This window comes from Mytilus edulis, chromosome 14 (assembly GCF_963676685.1).
Source record: "Mytilus edulis chromosome 14, xbMytEdul2.2, whole genome shotgun sequence".
In the NCBI taxonomy this organism is placed as follows: domain Eukaryota; kingdom Metazoa; phylum Mollusca; class Bivalvia; order Mytilida; family Mytilidae; genus Mytilus; species Mytilus edulis.
Window position 1 is genome coordinate 4,957,222 of NC_092357.1, and position 19,697 is coordinate 4,976,918.

At 33.8% G+C, this 19,697-nt stretch overlaps 2 protein-coding genes across 2 annotated transcripts; both read left to right on the forward strand.

Annotated features, from left to right (window-relative positions):
- Positions 1-850: 850 nt before the first annotated feature.
- LOC139504468 (short-chain collagen C4-like) lies at positions 851-13,796 on the forward strand. The gene is made up of 3 exons (XM_071294572.1): positions 851-1,134; positions 1,618-1,689; positions 13,261-13,796. The coding sequence occupies exons 1-3, from the start codon at positions 879-881 to the stop codon at positions 13,722-13,724; spliced, it is 792 nt and encodes a 263-aa protein (XP_071150673.1). The 5' UTR covers positions 851-878; the 3' UTR covers positions 13,725-13,796.
- A 1,673-nt stretch (positions 13,797-15,469) lies between these two features.
- Positions 15,470-19,371, forward strand: LOC139503417 (short-chain collagen C4-like). The gene is made up of 3 exons (XM_071293197.1): positions 15,470-15,560; positions 16,874-16,939; positions 18,811-19,371. The coding sequence occupies exons 1-3, from the start codon at positions 15,470-15,472 to the stop codon at positions 19,281-19,283; spliced, it is 630 nt and encodes a 209-aa protein (XP_071149298.1). The 3' UTR covers positions 19,284-19,371.
- Positions 19,372-19,697: the final 326 nt, after the last annotated feature.

Consider the following 19,697-nt stretch of genomic DNA (forward strand, 5'->3'; position numbering starts at 1 on the left):
GACTGCACTTTTGATCAGTTAATAGTCCCATTACTGACACCAGGTGTAAAAAAGGGGGGTCAATATTCCTTGACTCTTCAATACCTTGGATTTTGTATTAAACTCATTGTAAAAATTGTGGAAAGTTTTTACAGCAGTAGAACAAACAAGGAAAAATCAACAAAAGCTGATCTTGATATTGAAAGTTTATGTTTCTCTAGTCCAAAATGAGATTTTCAAGTATTTTCTATCAAAGGCTTACATTACAGTCAGTTTAAATTGAGCTGTGAAATTTGTTATATGAGTCGCATTATGCTCAGAAAGGATGTTTTTAACTTCAAATTGACTAAGGATTAAGAATAAACAAAACAAAAGATTTCTGATCAACTTTTTTTGCTCTTTAGGTGTCAGACCACCAATTACTTCCTCCAATTTAGAACGTATGTAAAAGTAGCCCTACTCTGACACAAAATAGTGCTTTTGATGTCCTTGTTTACTTAAACTAACCAGCAAATTTGTAGAAATGAAACTTTTGGTGAAAGAGAAATATATCTAGATCATTTTGAGCCAAAATTTACTTGTCTATGAGTTTGCATTAAAAATTGAAGATTAATGCGCTCCATAGTATACTAATTTTAGATTTCCAGAAAACCAGGTTTTTGTTTTGGAGTACCTCTGTTTGATGGTCAGTTATTTTGTTAGAAGGCTTTAAAGGTATGGTGAAAATTGGCATGTAGAAAGCTGATACACGATCTGACACCTAAACGTACACGAATTTCATAAGATAAAACCAACAATAATCAATCATATAAGATTACGGGGGTGTAGTTATGTGACTTGTTCATGTGGACTATCTAGATATATTTATCTCCACATTGATCAGGAACACTTCAAGGACAATGCGCAGTTTTAAATACTTCTTTTGTTTTTTGTTTTCTATAGCGGAAATTGTTGCCGAAGATAAGAGACTTCTTATAAATGATCCTGATGTCATGACTCAAATAAAACAAATGTCATTTGAGTTACAAACTCTTAAACAAAAAACTGCACAACTGGAACAGGAAAGTACACAAAAGTCGTCAGAAGTAAGCCAAATGAAGCTGGATCTCGGATCAGCCAAAATTAAAATAACACAGTTAGAAAACTCAAATTCTGGTAAGATTTTTATTTCAATTTAAACTTCCGATGGACGTGTGCTTGAACTTAAAATATATACTAGTTTTGTTACTAGTGATATTGCCTATCAGGGCGTTGGTTGAAAATGGCGACCATAATGAGATAGACCGCTAACAACATGTAGATATGGATACATTTCGTTATGCTTTGATAGTGTCGAGCCGTATGCATATTATGCTATATGCCTAATATTCTACCTTGTTTATTTACTTTAAATCCTTAATGCCTTTAAGTTTCTCCTTACAGTCTGGTCACTTTCGCTATTTATTTTTTATAAATTTTAAGAAGGATTTGGATTTGCGTGTTTGTGTGATGTTGCTTTTTTTAAATTATAAATTAAGAAAATCAATCCGTTTTGTTTCCAAATGATTAATGATTAACGTATTGCATACTGTTATCACTGTTCTAAAATTCAAGAATGATTCCTTAAATTTTAGTCGATGATGCAAATATTTCTTTTAGGCTTTGGTTCTGTTTATACCAGATGGGGAAGAAAGGATTGTCCATCAAACGGAACAGAGCTGGTTTATACAGGTAATTTTTTAACTTAATTTTAAATGAAACATGTACTGGCCTGACCAGTAAGTGTAACCAAGATGACTGGGTTTAAGTAAAGATAAAACAATCAGGAGCTGACTTTTATTTCACTACCAATCCAAATGGTGAAAAACTGAAAATACAAATAAAAATACAATTTTACAATTGTGTTCAATGATAATTAAGGTTCATGTGGACCTTTTGGCTAAAATGGCCGTATTTTCACCTCAAAATTTACTCTAAGTACAGACAAATCTGTGCATCTGGAAAAGTATTAAGGCATAGCATGCCCTAGATAAATAGAATTCAAATGCATTGTATGATTTAGAAAATTCACAACTTAACTGTAGTTTGCTGTGCAATTTTTTTCGTCCCTGCAGAAGATGATAAAATTAACAAACAGTTGAGTTTTCCTTGATATGGTCCACTCAGGTACACAGTTTAAATCACCAATTATTGTCATGTATCTATTGTCCATCTATTGTCCGAGGGTTTCTTATCGTCGAGTTGCAAGTTGCGAGTTAAGAAAGTCGAGTTGCGAGTTAAGAAAGTCGAGTTGCGAGTTAAAAAAGTCGAGTTGCGAGTTACAAAAGTCGAGTTGCGAGTTACAAAAGTCGAGTTGCGAGTTATGAAAGTCGAGTTGCGAGTTACGAAAGTCGAGTTGCGAGTTACGAAAGTCGAGTTGCGAGTTACAAAAGTCGAGTTGCGAGTTACGAAAGTCGAGTTGCGAGTTAGGAAAGTCGAGTTGCGAGTTACAAAAGTCGAGTTGCGAGTTACAAAAGTCGAGTTGCGAGTTACAAAAGTCGAGTTGCGAGTTACAAAAGTCGAGTTGCGAGTTACAAAAGTCGAGTTGCGAGTTACAAAAGTCGAGTTGCGAGTTACAAAAGACAAAAGTCGAGTTGCGAGTTACAAAAGTCGAGTTGCGAGTTACAAAAGTCGAGTTGCGAGTTGGGAAAGTCGAGTTGCGAGTTACAAAAGTCGAGTTGCGAGTTGAGAAAGTCGAGTTGCGAGTTACAAAAATATTGTTTACCCCGAATTTTCAGGTTTGATTCACATTTGATAAACAAAACATGCATGTACCCGAACTTAGTTATTCCCGTGATTGTGGGATTTGAAACAGTTATATGTGATACTTATTTATAAGAGTCTAATATAAGTTTAGTTTTGGAAGCATTTAAAAAAAATAATGTATAATGGACGAGATCGATCTTATTTAATCCAATGCATTTACACTACCGAACATAAAAAGAACCGATCTGACCCTAAATTTATAAATTACCTTTCGTAAACAAATAATTCTTAAATAGAATAGTAAAGGAAATTCTTCACCTCGCGCGAACTATAACACATTGCAAAATCATTGAGAAAATATGTGTGTAGACCATCGCTAAATAACGAACGGCCAATGCGTTTGAAGATGAGGATTTGCAGCAAACAAATAGAACTTATTGATTTAGAAGATAATAAAAAAATAGCCGAATCTATGTTCACTTTTCGTATTCCATCCATCATTTTTAAACACGCCGAACATTCACCTGAAAAAAGCGATCGATCTAAGCATTTACACTTGAAAAAAGATCGATTCAAATTAGATTGATCTTTTTAAAACTACATCGATATCTGGAAGTAGACTTTTTTAGACCGATTGAAGATCGATCTTTTCCGTTTTCATTATTCCATCCATCGTTTTGAAAAACGTGTGTTTTTGCCGCCCAACATAGGTAGTAATTTCCATGCAATCGTGAGAGATATGTACAATAAAAGGGAATTATGTGCTAAAATAGACAATGTGCTTACTTCTAATTTGTATTCCCAAATTGGTGTAAACTAAGGGGATATTTTGAATCCCAACCTTTTCAAGATTTTTATAAATGAATTTTACCGGATGCATTTAATGAAACCCCAGATGCTGTTGATATAAATGACCGCATAATTGACAGCCTCATGTATGCAGAGGATCTTGTTATTTTTTGTCTAGTTCCAAGGCAAGTCTTTCAAAAAACGAATTGATAGTTTATCCTGTACTTTAAAATGGTGTTTAGAGGTGAATCTATCTAAAACCAAAGACATTACAAGTCTAGATGTTAAACGAAATGTAAATGAATATATGTTACTTAACAATGATATTTGTTATGATTTTATAGTTCAGGTCCTGTCTTGAATTAAATGTATGTGACTTATTTAGAATAATATTTCGTTTCAACGTATAAAATATGGCAGTGGCTGTTTTGTCGGCTCCCTTCGGGGCTATTTTACCAGCTCCAGCAGAATAGCGATTTATATAGAGTTTTGCTATTTTGCCGGTTTTAATTAAGTTAAAAATAACTTATAATTGACAATATCAAATATGTGAACACTATATAACTCAAGTTTAAACCTAAGTGACTCAGTTTAATAAGTTACCCAATACTTTAAAAAAAAATACTTATGAAATCACGATGTAGCAATAATCATTTTATACTTTCCAATTAAATCTTACCTGTAAAATGGCGCAAATGTAGTTTTTACAATAGTATTTGACAGCTACATTTATAAAATAAAGAATAAAAACGGGGAATGAGTCAAAGAGACAGCAACCAAATCAAAATATACAATTCAACCAAAGGTCATTGGGTCTACAACACAGCGAAAAATCACTCACCTAGAGGGAGCCGTGAGCCGCGAAACACAATATTAGATAGATCAAGAATATAGACGCCATTCTATGCTGCTAAATATAAAGATGAACCCAAATTAAAACATATACAAGAGCAACAAAGGCTAAAGGTTCCTGACATAGGTCAGACACAAAAATGCGGCGGGTTTAAACTGGTTTTATTCACGCCCATCATATCCCCTTCATCTCTAGCCAATGTATAAGACATATATAATTTTAACATCCTCAATTTTGAGTGTCACTAAATTTTGCGGTCCCTAACGAATATTGCCCGGCTCTGCAGCTGCCCCAAAGCCCACTTTAAACGAAATCTGCAGAAGGGGTGTTTTACATATATGAACTATAGTTTAGTTGCTATCTCCCTTTACGTTTAATACGACGGTGCTATGTATGAAATTTAAAAATAATTAAACTGCAAGCCATCTTCTGTATTTCAAAAGGCTATCTGCTTCTACAGAAAATACTATACGTAGTTATTATCTAGTCCATTTTATTTTTACAAGCGACTCAGATAAAGTCAAAACCACAAAAATAATCAACAACACTATGTACACCAAAAATTTAAATATTTTAGTTTCCTCATTTTTATGCAATTCGACTTTTGTAACTCGCAACTCGACTAACTCAACTCGCAACTCGACTTTTGTAACTCGCAACTCGACTTTCTTAACTCGCAACTCGACTTTTGTAACTCGCAACTCGACTTTTGTAACTCGCAACTCGACTTTCGTTACTCGCAACTCGACTTTTGTAACTCGCAACTCGACTTTTGTAACTCGCAACTCGACTTTCCTAACTCGCAACTCGACTTTTGTAACTCGCAACTCGACTTTCCTAACTCGCAACTCGACTTTCCTAACTCGCAACTCGACTTTCCTAACTCGCAACTCGACTTTTGTAACTCGCAACTCGACTTTTGTAACTCGCAACTCGACTTTCGTAACTCGCAACTCGACTTTTGTAACTCGCAACTCGACTTTCGTAACTCGCAACTCGACTTTTGTAACTCGCAACTCGACTTTCGTAACTCGCAACTCGACTTTCTTAACTTGCAACTCGATTTTCTTAACTCGCAACTCGCAACTCGACAACAAGTGAATCTCCTATTGTCCATGTTAATCAATACAGCTCACTTCAATTATTACCTATGGGAAGTTCTCAAACCTGTTTCACAACTTAGTTTATTTTGGCACCTTCTGGAGGAATGAAATAAAGTGAACTGCAAAATCCTGGTAAGTTTTTATTTTTCTAAAACATAAAACATAATTGAAATATATTTATCTAGGGCATGCTATGCCTTAAAATTTTTACAGATGCGCAGGATTGTCTGTTCTCAGAGTAAATTTTGAGGTGAAAATACGGCCATTTTAGCCAAAGGGTCCACATAAACCTTAAAGTCCATTAAAATACGTATATAAAACAGTTCGTATATGTATAAAGGTGTTAATGTTCTTTATAATGACAAATAGATGAATATTCTTGCACACGTCGGATTCTGTCTTGAATAAAGTTGTTTTATCGTAGATACGAACAGTTTGAACGGTAAAATGTTCATAATTTCTTTATAACATAGGAAAATATATTAAAACAGTTCATCGCTGATGTAAATACATAATTTGTAATGTTTTAAAGGTAACTCACGCTGTGGTTAGCCACGAATTGTTCCTTTGGACAACGTGTCCGCTGAATGTTCTTTGCAGTTGTGCACACGGCCTGCTGAGCAGTTTCGTCACTGAGAAGAGAGGGGAAAGTAACACGGATTCCTACACTGTCCTGTATAAAACTCCTAAAACTGGAGCACATAAAGCGATGTACGCAATGAAACATAAATATTATAAAATGATGATCACATGAAGAATAAATGATGAATGAGTTCCAGAACAAAACAAACTCATAATGCTGTCACTTACGTCTGGTCTACCTTAACCGAATTACATAACACGTTAGAGAATAGTGTAACAGGAGGGTCGGGTGGATATGCGTCACCGTTCCCTCTTGTCGATTAATGGTTCGTTTTTCTGTGACTGAGCTCTGGCAAATGAGACCAAATACAGATGTTCAGATACTTTAATAATTATATTCCACATAATTTACATTTGGACAGTGAAACTATAACATAAATTTAGTTCAGTAATGCAAAATTCATTGGTCGGATTAATGATAAAGATGTAAGGCGGATTAATGATAAATCCAGGTGGTCTAATACATACCCAGTGCAATATATTTCTTTTACAAATCTATACTTTTCACAAGTCCATTTCAGACGGTATAATTCCTCCATAAGAATGGCAAAATCTTCTTTTAAATATCCAGTAAGTTGGATGAAACGTCTACCAAATCATTACCATATAATTTATCTAAATATACATTTTGTTATTCCTTTCTCTGACAGTGAAATAGTTCATTTTTGCGTCATCCTGTATTTAGCAAAGGGAGATTATTCCACAGCATCTCCGTTACAATAGATTGAAATTATTTCATTTGAATTAATTAGTTCACCGATGTTCAGATCACATTGATCGACCAAAGAAAGATAAATCAAAGGTAACATAAAAAACAAACGGTTGGAATCGAACGAACTCAAAGAGAACTAACACTGGGTGCTACTCCTGTTAGTGTTAAGCATCATGCATCATCAGCCATGCGAAAATGTACTCAATCAATATGTAACAGTTAGAAATAGACTGTAACTTAAGTTTATCTCATCCACAATTTATGAAACGTATGCTAATACCCAAAACTTGCAGACGGAGTTTGAATTTGGGCACTGAGAAACTTACCGTTCTAGTGTAATGTACCTTTGAACCTTGGAAATTGCAGTTTTTGTCGTTTCCGCAATCTTACGTTTGTTTCGTCAATGCTAAGAACCACAACACATAGTTCAAATTCGGTTTGTGATACATATACCGTTCTAGAGTTATGCCCCTTGTAACTAAGACAATTTTCCAGCTTGAGCATGGGCATTCGTGTCCTCAGACACATTCTTCTTTTATACGCATAATTTGTAAAAGACGTTACAATGTTTGTGTTCAGCTGTTCAGATCTTTGGAACTTTACAGAAAAGTGTGCAAACATATTGAGTTATTCACCCTACATTATCGTACTTAGTTAGAACTTTTTTCCCCATTGTCACATTTTAAATTCACATCTGGGTCATTCTCAAAAAATGTCCAAATTCAAAACCAGAAGATTTATAAAAATGATAAGCAAGTCTAAGATAAAAAATGACTTTAATTAGAACTCTAACTTCTGCAAAACATGAAAATACAACTTAACATCAACATGAACAATAACTTTTTTGTAAAAATATCATAAAACATACCCTTGCTGCTTGCAAGTGTCCATGGAGTTACCGATTAAGAAAGCACTGATATTTAAAATTGGTCAATTTCAGATTATGTGTAAAGTCAAAATAATAGCCTGAGTATCCAATATATGTGTTATCAAATTACGTCCACCTTATCCTAAGTTCCAAAGAAGTGAATTTTTCACTTTCATACACTAGGTAGAGGCATAGTAAAAAACAACTTTGTTATTTTTCTCTTAAATCTACTTTGCAGGATCAATTTCATTTGTTTAATATCCCATTGTGTAAATATTATTACTAATATCATTTGAGAATCTTCTTGAATAAGTTTATTTGCAATGAATTAAATATTTAAAAGTAAAAGAGGATGGTAACACAAAGGACAAAATATAACAACAATGACATAAATAGTATCATCAATGACATTTTCAGCTAAAAAAACGTTATTTATCAAAAGGAAAGAAAAAGTGTTATAAAGAAGGTATCTGTCAATGAGGATTTTAACATAAACTTGGTTATTCTATGATTGTCAGAAATTTCTTAAGATTATTCACTTTAAAACATCATATCAGTAGGACCGGTAACTCCAAGGACGTACCAAAAATAGATGAAATACTTTTCTTGTAAAACGAAATTTGAAAAAAATGAAATGTTAAGAATTTATAAATTTGCAATAAAGAAAATCAGTATGTCTTTTTGGTCCCTCATTTTATACTTAATTTGACTAAATTAAGAATGCACAATACCAAGTCAAATGTTTAATTTTCTGAGAGCACTTTCCCACAATTGATTGTCTACAAAGTATTTTTGTCCTACAAGTCTTGGTTCAGGAATGACTCCTATGATCTTATCCATACCGTACCAACATTTATCTCGAACTGCGAGTGGCCAATAAAACGTACTCGTTCTTAAAGTCTTTCCTAATCTATGCATACAAGTGACATATACTTCAGCTTCATCACAATCTATTACTCTGCCAGGATATGGCTTATTGTCATATTCAACGAGAACATAACGATCGACTAGGTAATGGGGTGTTACATCATTTGGATCAAAATTCTCAATAGTATCCTTTTCCTCCATTTCAATATCTTTCAAAGCTGCTACAAAATGATTTGGAACCCAGTTTTTCTCATTCATATCTGTTCTTGTTGATGTCCACATTACATAAGCTGTTTCAAGGCCTATGTTTTGTCTAGGTAGGATTAACCTATGAAGATCATTGCGAACATTTGGATTGCCTAGCATAGGATACACAGAAAATAATGGTCTGCACAAAATACTTGAAAGTGAAAACAGTTGCCAGATTCCCATATAAGACCTGTTCTTTGTAATTTTTATTACTTCCTTTTGGTATACCATTTCCACTTTTCGCAAAGATAGTCTTTCATTTGGAATATACTCATCTGAGTACATGGCATAAGTCTTTGACAAAGCGTTGTTTGTATATGAATTATCTGTACCCCGTTTAAGGTAATCTTGGTCTAGGTAGCAATCCTTGAAAATAGTCTGTTCAATAATCATTCTGACCCGAATCTCTTCTGCTCTTTTCTGGTCACCAAAGGCAAATACACTGCCTGTATAAGGTAGACAATTACCATCCGCTCCAATCCTAACAGGAGTCAATTCAAGTAATTCCTTCTGAGAAATATCCCTTGGAAATAGTTGAAGAGAATCCTCATCAACACTGATGCCTATATTCAAAATAGATGGAAAATAGTTGTAATCTATGTTGAACTGTTGTCTTTCTATCTCGTTCTGTATCTTGGTGCACATTTTGTGTACATCAGTAAAAGCCAAATTATTTAAAGTCTTTAAGAAGAATGCTTCTCTGGTACTAGAATCTGAACCTTTAGGGACATATTCATCAGGTTCTTGATGATCACAGGATTTTTTATATTTTGTTTTAGCTTCTTTATCTTCTTCACTCTTTCTCGAACCACTTTCTTCTGGAATTAGCCCTCTCAAATTGCTGTCTTCTCTATCTTTTTCTTGGACATGTTTGCTATTTACTATTAATACTGCTTTTTTCCAATTATGTCCATATTCCGAACAACTCTCAACACATGTGCAGCTGACATCTCTGTACCAAATTTCCCCACATATTGACGTTCTTATCTGATGCAATTTGAATGTTCCAGGTACAGCTTTTAGATTCTGAGATGCTAGTAGATGTGTTTTTTCTGCAATATGTTCTTTTACAACTTCATACAGCATCACCAAGGATTCTTGCTCTTGAATTCTCTCCACAAAAGACTTTGCACTTGTGATGTCCTTTCCACGTAAAACTAAATCGTTTGCTGTTCTCTTTAGTGTGCCACCAACAGCATCAGGGACCCCTTTCCCATGTCCACTCTCATGAAAATTCCAAGTAGCCTGTAATCCTCGTTTTGACATTTCCTTTGATAACAGAAAAAAGTTACCTTTCTGACGGTACTGGCTGCATGGGCCATCACTGAAGAAATGTAGTGTGTCTACATTTTTGTTCTCATTTATAATTCTATCTAAAATCGGATCAAGAAATGCCCAGATAGCACTTGGATTGTGGTCTAGGCAATCCGAAACTCCGCAAAACGTTTGGGTTCTTCCTTTAGTGTAATACACACCTGTGTGCAAAGTGATTTGTTGCTTGGATGCACCGAAATGCATACTTTGAATTTCTGTTGAAAGCTTGCAAAGGAAGTTCTCAGCAAAATCAATGTGTATTAAAACTTCATTTTCTTTTAAGTTTTCTTTCATTTTCCTGTAGTGATCGAATTGGTTGGTGATATTGAAGGTGTGGACTTTGAATCTTTGCATTTCACTCGAAAATGTGTCTATCAAACAATCTATACTGTCAGTTACCTTTTCCTTAACTGTTAGTGTGACTTCTTTCTCTTGATTATTTATAAGTCGGGTTTCCTTCTTTGTTTTCCACTGAAACCATTCAGTATTTATAGTACTATCAGTTTCTGATTGAAGAATGACATCTTTGCATTCCATACATCTTCCGTACATGCAATCCATTTTGTTAATGTCACAGGCAAACATCTTAACGATCTCTTGTAGTCTTTTCGATGGGAGACAGTTTAAACCGTGAAGAGAATTGACAAGAAATTGCATGTTTTCGTGGTATTTGCATGCGCATGTTTCTCTATCTGAATCCTTCGGTGGTTGAACCCAAAATGGGCGCATTCTGCAGAACGTTGGATAACTGATCTTTATATCTGTATTTTCAAGGATAAATCTTTCGTGAATAATCTCAATACTTTCGGTCATAACTCGTCTTTGCTTCTTTATTCCATTCTTTGTTACCGTATCCTTGATTCCTGGTGTGATTCTACTTATGTCATCTCTTTCATAGAATGAGCAGACTCTGTCTGTCAACCTTTTACTTAGTGAGCCTTTCTTTTGACGTTGTCTGCCTGCTGTAAATCTAAATTCATTAATTGCTTCTGTAATGATTTTGTATTTTCTCATTAGCTTGCCCCGTATAATCTGTGATAGTGCCTGCTTTCCTTTGTTCTTTGATCTGTACTTATTCATTAGTTCTGCATTTAATGTGTATTGGAACTGTAGTACTTTCTTTGCTTGATTTTTCATTAATCTCCTTTTAGCTCTGGATCCTTCACCTTTTTCAGTAGACCAATGTCTTAGAAGTTTTCTGGCTTTTGACCTTGGAGTGTCTTGACCTGTTGGTGTATTCAAAGAGTATTCAATCTTAACAGGCGCATCTGAAGCCTATGTGCAAGTCGTTTTTGCTTTGCAATTTCCAACTTTAGCTGGTCATTGTCCCTGTAGCACTTTGCCATCAATCTTTTCTTCCTGCGTGTACTGTGATGTTCTGGAGGGATTTGTTCTAGAGCTGGTTGTGGTGAAGAAGGCGGTGTAAGAATGGTGTGATTACTTTTCTTTCTTTTTCTTTGTTTTGATTTTATTTTCCTCCATTCTTTTCTCTGCTTTCTTTGTTCTCGTGGTGTCATTTCAATGATGCGTTTGCGCTTTCCAACACCTATGTCACTTTGATATTTTGATTTACATCTTGCAAGGAATTCTGCTCTTCTGTTGGGGTCACTGTCTCTCTTTTCTCTATAACGACGTTGTTTTTCTGCGTTCGTCAACGGCATGATGCTCTGTAAAATAATTTAGATAGATAAGATGCAGAATAAATGATAATTTACAAAATGCATCATGAGAAAAACGTAAAATCATATCAAATTTCGAATTCAATAAACATACAAAAAGATTATTTTTTTAATCTGTTTTTTTCCCTGGTGTTACTATTCTTTTTGATGTTTGTGGTTGTATTATTCTCTACCGAACATGTATAGAAATGTGTTATTAATTATGAGTTTAGGTTACCTATTTACTCAATATATTTCTTATTTATAAATGTATTTTTTTTCGTTCTTGACGCTTTATTGTTGTTTATGTGTCCAGTGTGTTACCATTATTTTCCCTGGTGTTACTTTCTCACTGATTTTATAATAGTGCATACGTTTTGTATTGTTTACATATATCATGACTTACACTCGTCTGTTTTGGTTTTATATAAAATCGAAAAATGTTATAAAATTCTTTTATATCATCTTTTTCATAGGTTTAATTAAACATTTGTTCCTTCACATAACCGATTCTGTCCATTATGTTACTTATTTTTAGGTAACATAATGGACAGTAACACCAAGGATATATTTACGGGAAAACATTACCAATTGAAAAATTACTGCTCCCCAGTCACAAAATAAAATCTCATGTGCAACGTATTTTCATAAGCATTTCACTTGTCTATCATTTTAGTTTATGCTTATTTATAAGACAACCTTTTTTTAATAACATCATGGACCCAAAAAATACTTATGGTGAAGTCAATACAAACCTAAACACTGAATTTCTTTGTATTATACACAATTGTCGTCTGCTTTTGTCACAAGATGTCTGCAAAGGAAGTTGTCTTCAGGGATCCATCATTAAAGAAGAGTTGTTGTAAGGTACATAACTCTTACACATTCTAAATTGTATTTGGTAACAACAAGGACATGGCAGATGGCACCTTTGATTTTTAATATTTTTTTCATTTTTTTGTAATTCTTATTGAGATATATGTTCACATTTGTAATTAACAAAAACATTTGTGATGTAAAACTAGTTAAAACTTTGCATTTTACTTCACAAGAAAGTTGAATTCATTACAGTAAGTGCTTTCAATGGCGAAATCACATGCAAAATAAGAGCAATCTGAGGTATTGAAGAATATTTTGTTCCTTATAATCATACCCACAAACATTAAACTGCCGTTTCTGAATCTAATTTGTGTCACCATTCACAGTACAGTACATGAAACTTGTTTATATTGTATATTTTTATTGGAGTCTTTCGTTCACAAGTATTTGGACAAAATTTGAGAATGACCCATCTACATTTAACATAAATGTTCAGTATATACCTTTCTCCGTTTCAAAAACAAACACCTTCTTATTCCGGATAGAGATGCAAACATACAGTGGAATCCGTATTACAACCGAAAAATATTAAAATGAGAGATCTATTTTAAGAAGTTTGTAAAATTCTGTTAAGAATAAAGTGTTAATACAATAATTTGTGAATCGGTTTGTATTTTAAACAGGAGTTACAGGTGGAGGCTCATATGATCATACTGGATCTGCTGTAAACTACGTTTGTTTACCTCACGACCCAGACTTCATTCAGGGGGATACACCTGGTGGAAGTGCGACATTATACGGGAGTGAATACCAAACAAATTCGTTCGGTCATAATTTATATGACAATGATGTACCTTGTGCAGTTTGCAGAGCAGTTACCAAGTCGTCTGTGGTAATGATTCCAGGCAAAACAAAATGTTATGGAGACTGGAATCGAGAATTTTACGGACGATTGGCAGCTGGAGCCGATAGCCATAGTGCTGCATCTGAATATGTATGCGTTGATCACCAGGCACAATATATCGAAGGAGGTGCCGTTGATAACAATGGAAAACTTTTCTATAAGGTCGGAGCTAAATGTGGCTCATTGCCGTGTCCACCTTACTATGATAAGGCACCGATTTCTTGTGTTGTTTGTTCAAAGTGAACGTAATGTGTTTAGCCTGTGCATTTATGACAACGCTTAATGAGTCTGTTTAATAAAATTTAATGTTTTGGATATTTTTGCGTTCCCTGTTAGAATTAATAATAGTTTAGAGAATATCCCGATTAGTACTAGTACTTGGTAAGCGTACAGAAATGATTACTGTGAAAGTGATTTCAATATCATTAGTCGAAATAGCGAACAGACAACGCCATGGCAAAAATACGGTCAATAGACAAACAACTTCAAAAAACAACAGACTATGAAACACCAACACCAAAAACAAAGAAACACACAGTCTCGGTTAGCAGATTTAGAATCTTGAAATCACTTTTTTTTCTACCAGATAGATGCAATGATTCATCACAAAAATCGAATAGTTACTAAAAATTCAATTAAGGAAAATATCATATTTGGATCAAGGGTTTTAATAAAAGTTGACATGACAAGTAAACGTTTGGAGTGATTCTTGTAAAGTCTATACATATATAAAGCTCCACAAGGAGGGCATCTCTTACATTTGCCTTTGTTTATGTACTATATGAATTGTCTATTTGGTAAGATCCGAACGATGTCCGACAAGAAAGTTACATCCATTTCATGAAAAGTAATTTGATAGTGTTTTGACGAAGGGCTAAGTCATTTGATGTTTTAAAACCAATTATACAGGGTATAGAGGTTATTGATTTAATGGTATCACACACTATTCTAATGGTAAAAAGTTAAGTAATTCGATGGTCTCACCTCATATTATATATACAAAAGTAGTAAAACAAATTATGATTAAAACCACATTTTCATGTTATAAGAGAAAAGTATTTTCAAATTGATGTTTAAACACTATATAAAAAATGATCCATTGATGGTCACATTTTACATTCTCAGGGTATAGAGGTTAGTTATTGTGTAGTCACATTTTACTGGTAAAAAGGTAAGTAGCATAAAGGTGTCACACAATATTTTAATTATAAAGGGGTCAGTTATTCGATGTAAGCAGTTCAATGGTCTTAAATAACATTCTAATGGTAAAGAAGTTAATAATGTGGTAGTCTTTGTAGTCTTTAAAAAGTTAATTAATTTGATGATCCCTTCCCATTTTAGAATAATTTGGTTGTCCTACATCACACTATAAATATTAAGAGGTAACTTATTTGGTGGCCTCGAACCACACTCTTAGGGCAAAGAGACAAAAAAATTAGATGGTCTCGAACCACATTCTTAGGGCAACGACACAACAAATTAGATGGTATCAAACCACATTCTTAGGACAAAGAGACAAAAAATTAGATGGTCTCAAACCACATTCATAGGACAACGACACAAAAAATTAGATGGTCTCGAAACACATTCTTAGGGCAACGACACAACATAATTTGATGGTCTCGAATATAAAAAAGAAGATGTGGTAAGATTGCCAATGAGACAACTATCCACAAAAGACCAAAATGACACAGACATTAACAACTATAGGTCACCGAACCACATTCTTAGGGCAACGACAAAAAAAAATGATGGTCTCTAAACCTCTTCTTAGGGCAACGACACAAAACAATTTACTGTCTAAAACCACATTCATGTCTCTAGGGGAAAGTATTTTTTTTTATTTTACATGGTAACGAGACAAGTATTTTGATGTTTTACACCACATTCTATGGATTACATTTGAATCATACATACCATAAAACAAAGTCGAGGGCCGTGTAGCTTATTTTCACATCATATAAAATGGGAATGTATGTTTGGAAAATATGGAATTAGAAAAACATATCTACGGAACCCGAAATACGAGATTTGACAATTTAAAGATGATAACAGAGGACGTTTCCGTTTGGGAAAGAGGTTTGGAAATGTGGACTGCAACTAGAGAAAATGCGTGACTCTTTATTGATTTTTCTACATTATACTAGTATGTGAAAATATCGATAAAACTGAATTAGAATCTTATCTATAACGGGTGCAGAACGCAAGAATTTGGCTGCAAAGTGTTCCGATCGTCAGGGTTTTTCAACACTATTGACTATAGAATTTAAAAGACACTTTTTTCTAGACGTTTTTGATGGGTGAATTGGGCCGATTTATCCAAAACGGAATATAACATCCAATAGTTATAATTCATATGGGCACTGACCTCGTTTTTCAAATAATCCGTTTCCTATAGCTGGTAGTGAAAAACTCCAATTATCGCTCACAAAGTGGTGACGTTACCTTTTTTTCGACGTATTATGGTATTATTTTAACCTGCATGCACACCGCTTTGAAGGATATAAATATGGTGTTTCATGTTGAGCATGATCTGCCTACCCTTCAAAGCTCCTTAGATCACCCTCTGGTTTTTGTTGGGGTTTGTGCTGTTCAGTTTTTACTTTTCTATCTGATGTTTTGTGTACTGCTGTTTGTCTGCTGGTCCTTCTTTGTTTAGCCATGGCATTGTCATTTTATTTTCGGTCTATGAGTTTGAATATTTCGTTGTTATATCTGATAAAAAAAATTGATATGCATTTGAATGACATACAATGTATACCATAAAAACAAAGTCCATGACCGTGTAGTATATTTTTATATCAATAAAACGGAAATGTATATCATATGTATGGAAATTAAAAAAAAAAACAAATGTACGGAACCTGAAATATAAAATTTGACGATTTAAAGATATACAAATATAAATTTGTGACCGTGACGTCGTCAAAGTTTTTTCATGATTTACCCCGGTCTAAAATAGAATTCAGAATTGAATTATACGGAACTCCAGACCTGTTTTATTTTTTCTGTCTATTCGAAATAACAAAAAAAAAATAATTGGTTCGCAATTTGAAATAACATGTAACGCGGGTTATTAACAGTGCAACACATTTTTGATGTTATTTCGTCATATAAGACAAAAAAAAAAAGACCACAGTCATTCCGTAAACAAAAATAAGGAGATGATATATGATTGCCAATAAGACAATTATCTATCAAAATTCACATGTCTCCCCCTTTTTGAAGAAATTCAAAGTTAACCTCTTTTGAAAAAAAATTCAATCGGAAATATTTTAGAAATAAAAAAAAAAAACATTACTTTTCCGATTTTCACTTTCTTTTACTACTTGCGAATATGCATGTACAGTATTCATAACTATACTTCTAACGTTTTTGTTGTTCTTCTTTAGGGTCTGCATACACACGATGGGGAAGAAAAGACTGTCCAATTAATGGAACCGAGTTAGTATACACAGGTAAATATTTATGACATGACCTATATCTTCAAGAAGATAACTATATTATTCAATAGTTTCTCCCATTTGTATAATCAGCAGACGTTTTGTATACACATAACACATGTACCGAGTAATTACCGAAAGATAAATAATTAAAAAGACAATACAAATTCATTTAATATTGTTCTAATTTATTTATTTAAAGAACTAGTAAAGGTTTCCGAGACTGGATGGTATGATTTGTTGGACCGTCCAATGTAGTATTATTAATTGACAGCCAAATCAATAATTTAGTTAAATGTACAAGTTATATATATATTTTTCAAAACTTTTGGTTACAAAATTATTTATATTATATGTTAACTAATACCAGTTATTTATAAGACAAGTATTACCAAAATAAGACTTAGTAGTAATACTTCAGCTATAGAATGTGGTCGCTATTCTGCAATTCCAAGAAGTAATAGACTATGTAGTTTTTGTAAAAATGACATTGAAGATGAGATGCATTTGATTTTTAAATGTCTTACTTATCACGGTCTTAGATCATATTTTATAAGACCATATTATTGAAAACCTTCTATGTATAAAAATATACAAATAATGAGTTCTAAGTTATCTCAGAGAATTATGTAATTTGAGTAAATTTATATTTCGTGCACACAAATTAAGATCTATCATGATGTAATATGTTTCACACATTATCTTCTGCTATCTATGTATACTTTGTGTAGTTTATATGTTGTATGCCTATAGTTGTTATGACTTCGGTAAATAATATATCACTATAAAAAAAAGAAGATATGGTATGATACATGTAGCCAATGAGGCAACTCTCCACAAGAGAGACCAAAATGACACAGACATTAACAACTACTAGTATAGATCACCGTACGGCCTTCAAATATGAGCAAAGCCCATACCGCATAGTCAGCTATAAAATGCCCCGAAATGAAAATGTAAAACAATTCAAACGAGAGAACTAACGGCCTTTTTTACACTAGCCTATCAACACTGGAGTTGTGAGTTATTACATCGACATGGCAAGTACATTTGACTACAATCTTAGTTGACTAGGAATGGGTACTTTTTTTCTGCCGATAGTGGGCGATTATCTCCAGCTTCCCCCAAATATGCAGAAAGGGGCGTTAAATAATGAATTACATTAAATTACCACAAAGCACACAGATGTTAAAACAGTACATCAAGCAAAAATATAGTTGGCTAAACAGATTTTTGGTTTGAATTTGTCGAACTTGTAAAACCATTGTGTCCCTGTCAAAATAATAAAAAGATATTACATATAAGAAAAATTATCAACATCGAAATAAATAATCCTATATTTCCAAATATTTCTGATACTGAAAAACTAGAAGTCTTGGAATTGACAACAGTTGAAATGGTTTTGTGGTTCCAAGGCTTCAAAGTTCGTAGCCATGGCGAATAAAATGTGGGTTCTACACCACTGAAAAAAACACAAACCCAACGTAAAAGGTAGCTACGAGACTTATAAGGGCATCATACAGGATGAGAAGGGAAGATAAGTTACGTTTTGATGTATAATAAAGCTATGTTGTGTTGATTTTCCATTGGCATCTGTAAAAATACCCTGGACTAATTTGGTATAAAATTTTGTCGTCAAGTGCAATTAAACATATTAACATTAGAGTTATCTTTCTTTCCTAATATTCTTCAGTGACTTTTCAATACATACCGTATAAATCTATAACTGTACTAACCTTGAAAATGAACACAATATTCTTTGATTCTATATAGATATGTATAATTTGGCAGGATAAATCCTGATGCGATATTATTGTACTCCTCCACTGACCCAGAACTTGTGATACTACATAGATTTTTAATTCTTTGTTTTGTGTACATTGTAGGAATTATCGGCGGGGGATATTACACTCATAAAGGAGCGCCTGCAAACACTATCTGTTTACCACACGATCCTGATTTCATTCATGGAGATAAGGTTCAATTTCCATCTCAAGTATCGACAATGTACGGCGGGGAATACCAGGACAACTACTTTGGGAATAATCTTTACCAAAACGACCCACCATGCGCAGTGTGTAGGGCAACTGGTAAAACATCGGTTGTCATGATTCCAGGTAAAACAAAGTGTTATGGAGATTGGCACTTAGAATATTATGGACGATTAGCAGCAGGAAGGGACATTCACGAAGCTGCGTCTGAATACATATGTGTTGATCACCAGGCGCAATATAGAGAAGGTGGCGGTACTAGTCAGGACGGGAAAATGTTGTATGCAGTTGTCGCTAAGTGTGGAACGTTACCATGCCCACCTTACCGTGAAAATGCGCCGATATCATGTGTTGTTTGTTCCAGATAATATGAGCACAGATAAATATAGCTCTTCCGATATTTTGTTGTTTTTCTATGTACATGTATTTATAAAGGTGAATTATTGTATCCAACGCAGATCTGACTAATTTCATGCGCAATGGTAGATGATCCATTTCTCTTATTCTTAGGGATTTTTCATGTATGTACATTTGTAATTTGCAAAAGGGCGTTTATAAAAAAGACATCCAATCTTAACTTTATTTCAAAGCATTGTCAGTTTATATACATTTGCACTTTGTTGGGTAAAATTTGACTGGAACTGAAAATGTAGCACTTTTTTACACTTTTAAGATTTGTGCAGGTTTTGAAGAATGAAGGCGAATATGACATAGAAAGACATTCTCAACTGAAACTCTAATCTTATAGGAAGTATATCTATAACAGTGTTTTTTGATACAGT

Bases quoted from the DNA above. Each gene is read 5' to 3' on its own strand.
- LOC139504468 (XM_071294572.1), top strand. From the start codon at position 879: ATGCGCAGTTTTAAATACTTCTTTTGTTTTTTGTTTTCTATAGCGGAA. The intron at 1,135-1,617 runs GTAAGATTTTTA...TATTTCTTTTAG, and splicing joins GTTAGAAAACTCAAATTCTG to GCTTTGGTTCTGTTTATACC. The intron at 1,690-13,260 runs GTAATTTTTTAA...TATTTTAAACAG, and splicing joins AACAGAGCTGGTTTATACAG to GAGTTACAGGTGGAGGCTCA.
- LOC139503417 (XM_071293197.1), top strand. From the start codon at position 15,470: ATGGAATTAGAAAAACATATCTACGGAACCCGAAATACGAGATTTGAC. The intron at 15,561-16,873 runs GTTTGGAAATGT...GTTCTTCTTTAG, and splicing joins CGTTTCCGTTTGGGAAAGAG to GGTCTGCATACACACGATGG. The intron at 16,940-18,810 runs GTAAATATTTAT...TGTACATTGTAG, and splicing joins AACCGAGTTAGTATACACAG to GAATTATCGGCGGGGGATAT.